This window comes from Lepidothrix coronata, unplaced genomic scaffold (genome assembly GCF_001604755.1).
Source record: "Lepidothrix coronata isolate B3197 unplaced genomic scaffold, Lepidothrix_coronata-1.0 Scaffold125, whole genome shotgun sequence".
Classification (NCBI taxonomy): domain Eukaryota; kingdom Metazoa; phylum Chordata; class Aves; order Passeriformes; family Pipridae; genus Lepidothrix; species Lepidothrix coronata.
The window spans coordinates 879,194-889,035 of NW_016690305.1; the positions used below are offsets into that span (position 1 = coordinate 879,194).

The 9,842-nt window shown below is 52.4% G+C and overlaps 3 protein-coding genes across 7 annotated transcripts in view; 2 read left to right on the plus strand and 1 right to left on the minus strand.

Annotated features, from left to right (window-relative positions):
* ATG4B (autophagy related 4B cysteine peptidase) overlaps positions 1–2,591 on the plus strand; it is a 20,550-nt gene extending 17,959 nt beyond the window's left edge. Inside the window, exons 13-14 of one of the 5 annotated variants that reach the window (XM_017826357.1) lie at positions 836–941; positions 1,055–2,591. In XM_017826357.1, the coding sequence (XP_017681846.1) occupies positions 836–909 (74 nt within the window). In that variant the 3' untranslated portion in view covers positions 910–941; positions 1,055–2,591. Of the gene's footprint in view, positions 1–835 lie in introns of all 5 variants that reach the window. The other 4 variants (XM_017826359.1, XM_017826360.1, XM_017826361.1 and 1 more) reach the window with 4 other exon arrangements.
* Positions 2,592–4,064: 1,473 nt separating this feature from the next.
* Positions 4,065–9,391, minus strand: DTYMK (deoxythymidylate kinase). The gene is made up of 5 exons (XM_017826389.1): positions 9,262–9,391; positions 8,431–8,539; positions 7,173–7,263; positions 5,156–5,353; positions 4,065–4,604 (listed from the first exon to the last, which is right to left on the minus strand). Exons 1-5 carry the CDS (start codon positions 9,389–9,391, stop codon positions 4,494–4,496), a joined length of 639 nt encoding a protein of 212 aa, XP_017681878.1. The 3' UTR covers positions 4,065–4,493.
* A 198-nt stretch (positions 9,392–9,589) lies between these two features.
* Positions 9,590–9,842, plus strand: part of ING5 (inhibitor of growth family member 5) — a 9,305-nt gene continuing 9,052 nt past the window's right edge. The window contains exon 1 of the mRNA XM_017826182.1: positions 9,590–9,626. Coding sequence (XP_017681671.1) covers positions 9,590–9,626 — 37 coding nt within the window. The remainder of the gene's footprint in view (positions 9,627–9,842) is intronic.

Below are 9,842 nucleotides of genomic sequence, written 5' to 3' on the forward strand. Positions count from 1 at the left end.
GGAAGAAATTCTTCCCTGTGAGGGTGCTGACACACTGGCACAGGTTGCCCAGAGAAGCTGTGGCTGCCCCATCCCTGGAAGTGTCCAAGGCCAGGTTGGATCCGGCTTGGAGCAACCCGGAATAGTGGAAGGTGTCCCTGCCCATGGCAGGGGGTTGAAATGAGATAAGCTTTAAGGTCCCTTCCAACCCAAACCATTCTGACATTCTGTGACTGTCCAGCCTGAGTTAACACAGGTTTCTCCTTCCTCGGTTTGCCCATTGGTCTCACCTGAATTTCCCCTGTGCTAAAGTTGCTTCCCCTTTAGGTGTGAGCTCCTTCCTCACCATATGTTGGAAGGAGGGATCAACTATACTGTACAATTGCTTTTGGGAGAGTGCATGTTGTGTAATCACATTCCCTAACAGTTGTACCAAAGGTAACTACAGTAGAAACAATTCTCCAATACATGGCAGGAACGTATCCCTTATTTGGGCCAGAAACCTTCATGGATATTAGTCCAGACCTGGGCAAGTTCTCTTTATTTTGAGCCTCTTGAGGCAGAACAGTCTCCTGCTAATGCAGAGTTGGGGCACAGCAAGGTTGTACTGAACAGTCACAGCAGAGTTGTTTTTGGGATCTGTGAAAGGTGACGCACTTCTGTGCTCCATATAATTCTCTCCAGTGCATTTTCCATGCCATTGACATGTTCTCATCCCTGCTCAGAGCCTTCACTCGGGTATGTCACTGAGTCTTGGAACTTGTGGGCACTTGGCACTCAAATTGTGATGCCCTCCAGCTGCTGGTCTCACAGTCAGGGTGTCCCACGGAGGTAGTGCTTTCTTCTTCTCTTCCAGACTCCTCCGATGCCGACAGATTGGAAAGGTTCTTTGACTCAGAAGATGAAGACTTTGAAATCCTGTCCCTTTGAAAACAAATAGGAAACTGACTCTGCAAATTTGTGTATGTGTGGGGAGAAGGGGGGAGGGAAGCTCCTTCGAGAGCCTGGGGCTACCGGTTTTCAATAGGCGCTTGCTGCCATCCCCGCCTCTTGTCCATCCCGGCATTCCGTGCAGCCTCGGAGCAGAGCGCGCAGTGTCTGCGGTGGGATGAAGAACCAAGTGGGTGTTACAGCCTTACTGGCTGCAGTCAGAATTTCTCAGCAGCAAACAGTTGCTGGAAGTGGATGCAGTGGTGCTCAGGAGTTCAAAGCCTATCTGTTACATCAGCAGGTCAGCTGGGCCTTCCGGGGGAGGCACAGGAATCAGCAGAGTGCCGGATCCTTCCGTGGGGACTCCCCGCTGAAGCTTAAGTAGAGCCCACCCATCATTTTGCAGGAGAAATGTCCAGTTAATGCCTTTAGCAGCTTCTCACTGGCCAACCTGGACTGCAGCTCACAATGCCAAGGAACAGCAGCCACATCCCACAGACAGCTGTGAAGCCTCTGGAGTGCAGATCCCTACGGTACAACTCCTGTTCATGCTCTGCAGGACACAGTGCTTCCTCTCCTGCTCACCCCCTATGGAAAGGGCATTGAGGGAACTTCCAAGTGACTGGGAATTCTACAAGCGAATAGCTGCCTGGGGAAGTGTGGAACAGAGCTGTGCTGCTGGGGAGGAGCATCTCAATCCCAGTTTAAATAACAGCAGAGAGAATGGAAGAATAGAAAATGTGCCTGTTGCTCAGTGAGTCAATCCGTGTGCTTCTACAATGAAATAATCTCTACAGCGAGTACCTTCAGGAAAGCTGCTTCGAGCAGAGAACTGGATTCCATAGGCCTGGAAAGAGACCCAGCTGGGAGAGGTGAAACAGGACAGCGGAGATCTGCCGGGCTCCTGCCTGTGCCCTCTTGCGCTGGCACAGCGTCTGTGGAGTTAATCCTGTCGTACCAAAAACGTGAGCTGTGAAACTCCTCAAGGTGCCCTCGGTGCACTGATCAGCAGTTCCTCCAGCTACTCCTGTCAGACATTCCATTTCCAAAGCAGAAGAGGCACCTGAAGGTCGGTAGGATTCCAAGCTGTTGGTACCTTGACTCTGCCTGCCCCCCTCCCTGCAGAGTGTGCACAGAGGTACTGTAGGAGCCAGCCTGGAGAAACCCCTGTCAGGTAATCATCCCAAACGGGCAGAATGCCTTGAGAAGGTCCAATTATACTGGCAATTTTAGCTGCTTTAAGGTGGTAGCTCTGCCTGGGGCTCTTCTCCACACAGAGAAAGGTGGAGCAGAGCTGTCTCTGTGCAAACTGCAAGGGAAGTTGCTGCCGTAGTTCCTTGGTGCATGCTGCACACTGCAACCCCGTTGACAAGGCTCTGGTTTGTGCATTCGGGTTTGGAACCTGTCAGATGATGGTGTTGTGACCAAGGGTGGTGCCACCTGGGTAGACATGACCCGTTTCCCCTGTGACTGACCTACTGATGCTCTGTCCCTGTGCTATCCGAAAGCAGAGGTTTGAACTGGGAACCACAATGCTTCTATCACTAAATTATTATTTGCTGCTTTCTGCCTGCTTCTCCTCTTCTCTCATGTAGTCAGGGGAAGAGGCAGCAGAGGAAGTGGGGCTGTGCTCCATTCATCTGCTTTCAATTTCTATCTGAATAAACAGATCTAAAATCTTTGCCTTTTCTAATGTCCTTGCACAAGTTGAAAGAGGTGGTGGGTGGCATTCCAGTGACCCTGCACTGTGATAGGGAATGCTGTAACCAGTTTCAATAACCATTATTCCTGTTTTGCCATGCAACAGCAGGACACAGAGCTTTAACTGGAAGGCTGTACGCTCTGTTGGCATGGGCAGGTCCTTTTCATTGAGATCTCATCGCTCAGGACACATCACCCTCTTGATCTGTTCACCAGAAGAATCAGTACCTAAAGGGGCTCCAAGAGAGATTGGAGAGGTTTGGACAAGGGCCTAGAATGAGAGGACAAGGGGGAATGGCTTCCCACTGCCAGATGGCTAGATGGGATATTGGGAAGAAATTCTTCCCTGTGAGGGTGCTGACACACTGGCACAGGTTGCCCAGAGAAGCTGTGGCTGCCCCATCCCTGGAAGTGTCCAAGGCCAGGCTGGATGGGGCTTGGAGCAACCTGGGCTAGTGGAAGGTGTCCCTGCCCATAGAACAAGATGATCTTTAAGGTCCCTTCCAACCCAAACCATTCTGTGATTCTACTGCTTATTTCACGTTCATGATTTCATGGTTAAGGACAGCTCAGCCAGACAGGTTTTTACCTGAGTGTTAACACAACCCCAGTAACAGAACTAAGCTCAGCTGTCTAAGATCTTTAACAGGTATTTCTGGCTTTTCAGTCAGGCCCTTAAAGCTAATAATTAAATGACTTCCCTGTGTGTTGTCTTGTGTCAGTGGTGCTGTCAGGGCCTGATTCAGCATTACAGGCACTCACCTCCTTCACCAGAAGTGTTTGGCTGCCAAGTGCTGGGCAGCTGTGGAGGGAAAGGAGCAGCTTTTTCCATTTCAGCTGATGTCTGTATTAGCAATTTTGCTTTAAACATTTAGCTTTCCTTTCCCTGCTAGGGAATCAGTTCAATCTGCCTCTCTCTAAGAGTTTGAGCAGGAGATTAATGCAGTCCACCCTGCTACAAGGTGTGTTAACTGTCCAGCAGAGACATGAACTCTCTTGGGCATCCCCATCTCTCAGTGCCCCTTGCAAATGATTTAACATTCCAGTTTGTTGTGGTTTGCTGGTTGTTACTGCTGGCTTGGGTGATTCGTAGCTGGTCTGGTTTGGCAGCCCTTATGGGCTGTTTAAATTGCACTGAGGGGTGTGTAGGAGCCACAGACTGATTCCCCTCATCTTAGCTAGTCTGAAATAGCTTATGTGCTACTCACCCTCCAAACTGGCCTTGCTGTGAGCTAATCCACCTATTTCAGGCTCTTACCTGCTCACAGCACTTTTCTGTCCCATTCTCAGTGCACATCTGGGAAGGAGGCCTGAATTCACCTCTCCCTTCATTCCACAGCTCCAGCAAACAGCTTTCCTTGGATTTAGAGCCTGAACCGCAGCACTTTCACCTCCCACGTGTCTTTCTAGAAGATAAATGATCATACTGGGAAAAAAAAATGCCCTGTGCCAAATGCTTAAAAATAATAATTTATTAGCAAGTCCTCTACAGACTGGTTTGAGCATGGGGGGTGCATTTACTAGAGAGGCAGAATAATCAGAAACAGGGCAGTTCTCTGGAACTGGAAACTCTCCATGCTCAGGGGTGGCCCTGGGCTTCACACCCACATCTGCACCCCAGGACTGGAGCTGCAACAAGAGCTCCTGTTTGGGACAGGGAGGTTTTCACCAAGAATTTGATTCATGCTTATGGCATATTCATTTAAAAAATGTGGAAGGGACTATGGAGGGGGAGGAGCAGATGAAATAACAAGGACATCAGCATCTTTGGACCCAGAAGAATACTCAGGATCTGAGCTGTAGCTACTGGAGAGTGATATGTAAGGGAGTCATCCATGAGGTGAGCTTTCCCCTATTCCTTTAGACCTGACCTGTATCAAGTTTTATTTCCAGAGTTCTTCCAGAGGTTTATTCTGAACCTCCTCCATGGTTTTCTCTGCAATGGACTTGATTTCTCTGTGCAAGTCTTCTATGCTCTGTGAAGCATCCACTGTCTGTTTCCAAGACAAAAAAAAAAAAAAAAACAAAAACAGGATAGATACAGAAAACACAGAAACATGTTACTGGACACCAGAAAATGAGAAAATCTTTGCTGTTAACATCTGCTCCCCCTCATTACTCAATACTGTTACTGTTCCTGAGCAGTGAAATGAGCTAATTATACCTCCTGTGCACTGTTTCTGGAGTGGAACTGGGAAAAATCTATTTAGGAATAGACATATAAGAAGTAGATGTGGGGCTGGATGAAGGGAAACAGAAGAAACTGCTGTTGCATGTTGTTTGCTGACACTCTTTGGGATGTGTTAGATACATAGAGGCAGGTAAGCTGAGATTCATCATTGGTGCCCCAAGAGCTGACCAGGGTGTTCTGCAACAGGGAAGTGCCCTCTGCCACAGCCCACAGTGCCCTTGGCTGGTCCCCAGCATGTCCCCCTGACCAGGAGCAGGAAGGGGGAGCACAGGGATATGATGGGCACAGTTTGGGAGCTCTCATGAGAGACCCCCACCCCAGTCCATGACCAGCCCATTGGGGTTATTTCCTCACCTTCCAGTTTAGGGTCTTGTCTTCCATCAGACAATAGAAGGACTGCAGAACTTTCTCTTGGAAGGAGCTGGATTCATAACGTTCATGTCCATAGTTCCCTCGTTCTGCTGCTTCTTCCGGGCTTAAGTGAAGGAACAGGATCAGGTCTGGCTTTGGGAGTCCCACGTCGGGCTGTTTGCACCAGTCCAGGCAGAAGTTCTGTCCCAAACAAAGACAACCAAATTTGAGGTGAAAGAAACACAAAAAGTGATAATATCCCAGCTTACCATGTGAGAATTCAGTCCTGGTAATTTGGGGGGGAGCAGGTTTTGCTGGGTGCTGTGCACCCCTTGTGCTCACTTAAGTTGGACAGAGCTAAAGATTTTAATGCCTCTTCTGCAGAGCCCTTCAGAGCTCTACCAAGGCACATCCTGAGCCTCCTCACAGCCTTTATCAGTCCAAAACTCGTGCTCGGTCCAAAAGAAAGCTGCTCCCAAATACAAACACCACACAGCTTCCCTGTGGATCTCTGAGCCCTTGGAGGCTCCTTTTCAACACTCACTTACCCAGGAATTTCAGTCCAGACACAAGAGAAGCAGTTCTCCAGCTTCTGGATCTTGTTGACTGATCTGAAGACTTCCATCAGGGCATGTGAATCCATGATGTTGTGGGGAGACCATGGAAGCTTGTCCACTTAATGCTCATCCAAATCCTAAATCCCTCTTTTAAGAGGAGCAGGCAAATCTGCCCTCCAGTTTCTCCCCAGATGTTCTGTATCCCAGCAGTTTGGGTGTTTTTTGGATGCATATGCAGTGGAGTTTTTAATCCCTTGGGGGTGTGATAGAAGCTGGAAGTGCCACAGCATCTTGGACATGAGCTCTGGCTGCTGGTAACTATTGTGTTAGATATGGGCATCACCATCTTCCCTTCTTCTGGGAATGCTTCTGGAGTGAAAAACATGTCAAACTCCACTCCTTTAACAAGTAGATGAGATCCCTTCTAGCAAAGGATGCCATCTCTGCTTCCCAAGAGTTGCATCCATATGCCTGAGTGCTGCAGGTTGACAGCTGCAGTCAAAGAAATGCAGACACTTTAAGACATTTTTTCCCCCCACTGGATAGCAGAACATTCCTTGCTGTGTCCATATGGGCTTGGGGTCATTGTTTTGGAGTGACTGACTCAGCCTGTGTTACATGTGTCTTCGATCCTAATTTGGGGCCTTTGCACCCAATTAGCACCTAAATGCTTTAATGCATCCATCTCAGGGTTAAGCCCCACTGTCCAGGCTTGGGGAAGCAGGAAAAGGCTTGGGCAGGAATTAATGCAGGGCACTGGTGCTGCAGGCCTGGCTTCAGCTTCTGTGACCACAGGGTGCTCTTTGAGGATTGAGGGCTACTCAGCAGGAATGGGGCTCATCTGATGGAGTGGGACAAGAGTGACTGTGCAGAACAGGGAGGCTGACAGAGCTGACTTGTCCTGGAAGCAGGGACAGGCCCAAAGGCACAAGTGGGAACGTGAGAACTTCAGGCTAAATGAAGAAAGCCACTTTTTACTCTGAAGGTGAGCAAATAAGAGCCCAGAAAGGAGTGGATCTACATCCCTGGAGAGACTCAAACCTTGGCTGGATGTGGGCTCGAGTCAGCCCTGCTGGAGGCTGGGCTTCATGACTTCCACAGGTGCTTTCCAACATAAGTGGTTCTGTTATTCTTTGCAAGTTTATGGGCCAGCAGTCAGAGCAAGCACGGAGAGTCTTAAATAAACTCCTGGAATCATTCTCCAGAGTCAAACAGGTCAGCTTCCAGTCCAGGAGTCTGTCCAGATTTACAGAAAGCAACCAAATGAGTTTCTTTGTTCTGGGGAAGGGCAGACCCGGGCAAACACACTATGTCAACACCTGGGCTGAAACTTCCAGCCCTCACTTGCAATCCTCATTTCCCAGAAGGATAATGGCCCCTGGGCCACTCACAGCAATGGCATCTACCTGGAGCTGCTCCCCCAAACAGAGAGAGGGGCAGGGGCTGCTGCAGGACTCACTCACCCCTTTGGCATTCGTGAAGGCCACTCCAGAGAAGGCGTATCTGTCAACCACGATCGTGATCCCTTGGTGTAGCTTCTCTTTCATCAGTGGTCTGAAACCATGTGGGAGATAAAATAATGAAGTTAGTTAGACTCCTTTGTAGTGACAGAAATGAAAGGAGTTCATCTAAAAAACCAAGTATGTCAGTATTACCAGAGATCACTGTCAGGGTCAGCTGTGATGCAGACAAAGAGCTGTTTGTATTCTCTGACAGGCATTAACCAAATATCCTTTCAAGACACCCAAATTCAGGGTGCCATGGGCTGGGCACTGCTCTAGGCAGCTCCAAGGCTTACAGGCAAGATCACAACTGAACTGTATTGATATGAATGACCCTCTTTAGGTGGTGCAGTAGATTTGTGATACGCTCTGCCCCCTTTATTCACAATGACAGTTCTTATTAGAGCTCACTCATCTGCCTTACTGTCACAGTTTCCTTGTCACTGCCACTACAGCAGAGCCACAAAAGCTTTTCTGTAAAATGAGAACATTTTGCAATATAGGTTTCCAGGTGAAAAAAACAGCCAACACCCACTTCCCCACCTCCACACACGAAGACTTGGGAGCTAAAGCAAGGACAGCCAGTCATGGCTGAACCCAGCCTTTGGCCTGAGGGGAAATTTGGGGGCAATTCCTTAACAATTGTCACTCACAGGGACTGCCTGGCAAAGCAAGGCCTCTTCAGGGAAAAGAGTAAATTCACAGTCTAGGCTGGTTCAGTCTCAGCTCCCCAGTTCTTTAATCCAGTATGGCACAGGGACTGGAAATATGGTACCAATGATTCCAAAAAGCCACACTGTGGGACCTGATCTAAGGTTACAAGACCAGGGTTAGATAGGATAGGGAGTAGAAATTCTTCCCTGTGAGGAAGTGCAGCTCTAGCACAGGTTGCCCAGGGAAGCTGTGGCTGCCCCATCCCTGGAAGTGTCCAAGGCCAGGTTGGACGGGGCTTGGAGTAATCTGGGATAGTGGAAGGTGTCCCTGCCCTTGGCAGGTGGTGGAACTTGATGGTCCTTAAGGTCCTTTCCAACCTAAGCCATTCTGGGATTCTATGATTAAATCCAAAGCTGGAAGAGTCCTTGAGACATCACTTCCAGCCTGTTTCCCTGGCTGAACAGGATCACAGCCCTGTACTTTCTGTATCCACTGCAAGCTCAAACCCCAGGGGGATTCAACACCACCCATTTTTCTTCTACAACTGAACAAACTTCCTCCTTACACATGTTCCCAGCGGTTGGCAGAGAAGAGCAGGTGAACTGTGTGGTCCTCCAGGTCCTTCTCCCTCACCAGGTAGGAGCTGATCAGCTGCCCAATCTCTGTCGTTCTGTCTGTGGGAAAAAGGGGAGAAGGAGCAAAGGCTGCCCCAAGCTGCTCTTCCCAGAGGGGTGTCCATCTGTCCTGGGAGTCTGTCTGTCTGTCTGTAACAGGTGGGAAGAGGTCAGTCCATCCAGGGTGGGGGTCTGTCTTGTCTTGGGTTGGGGGAGGTTGGTCTGTCCGGGGTGGGGGGTATGTTTGTTGGTCACGGGTCAGAGGAGACCAGTCCATATGGGGATGGGAATCTCCCTGCCTGTGGCAGATTGGGAGGAGGTCAATCTGCCACGGGTGGGAAGAGCTCAGTCCAAGCAGGGATGGGAGTATCTGCCTGTCCCAGGCTGGGAGGCGGCCGGTCGGCCTGCCCAAGCATGGGGGGGGTCCATCTGTCGTGGTGGGGGGCGGTCGGCCCGTCCGGGGATAGGAATATCTGCCTGTCCCAGGGTGGGAGGCGGTCAGTCGATCTATCCCAGCATGAGGGTCCATCTCTCACGGGTGGGGGGCCGTCGGTCCATCCGGCGTGGCAGGGGGTCTATCCGCCACGAGAGCCCCCTGCCGGCACCCCCCGTTCCAGTGTTCACATCGAGCGCCTGGTGCCCCCCCGGGCCCCCGCCCCGTCGTACCCGGGAAGCGGACGAGGCCGGCCCTGTGCCCCACGGCCCCGCCGTGCCCGATGAGCTCGGCCCTGTGCCCCCCGCCCCCGCGAAGCGGACGAGGCCCGCCCTGCGCCCCCCCGTACCCGGGAAGCGGATGAGGTCAGCCTTGTGCCCGGCGGCCCGCAGCCCCTGCACGAGGCGCCGTCCCTGGGTGCTCTTGCCGGCCCTGTCCACGCCCTCCAGCGCGATGAGGGCCCCGCGCCGCGCCGCCATCGCCGCGCGCGCGCCGCGCCGCCCCGCCCCCCGCCGCCCCGCGCCGGCCAATGCGCGCCCGCCTCGCCCCTCATGAATATGCATAAGGCGCGCCGCCGGCGGCCAATGGGCGGCGGGCGGGCCGCGCATACGGGATGAGGCCGCGGGCCTGGTCATGCGGGGCCGGCGCGCGGCGGGGAGCGGCGCGCGGGCCGCAAGATGGCGACCGCCATGTACCTGGAGCACTACCTGGACAGTGAGCGCGGGGCGCGGGCGGCGGGGCCGGGGAGGGCGGCGGGGGGGCCGGGGCGGGGGCCAGGGCCGGGGGGGTGCGGGGGGGCCATGGCCGTGCCCGCTCCTGTGCCCGCTCCTGTGCCCGCTCCCGCTCCCGCCCTGTCCGGGCGCGCCCCTCGCGCGCGCGCGGGCACGCCCCGCCCCCCCCGGAGCGGACGCGCCGCTGATTGGGCGGCGG

Coding starts and splice junctions, on each gene's coding strand:
- DTYMK (XM_017826389.1), bottom strand. CDS start 9,391: ATGGCGGCGCGGCGCGGGGCCCTCATCGCGCTGGAGGGCGTGGACAGG. Junction 8,540..9,261: donor TGACCTCATCCGCTTCCCGG/GTACGGGGGGGC, acceptor TTTTTCCCACAG/ACAGAACGACAGAGATTGGG. Junction 5,354..7,172: donor CCTTCACGAATGCCAAAGGG/GTGAGTGAGTCC, acceptor TGTTTGGGACAG/AACTTCTGCCTGGACTGGTG.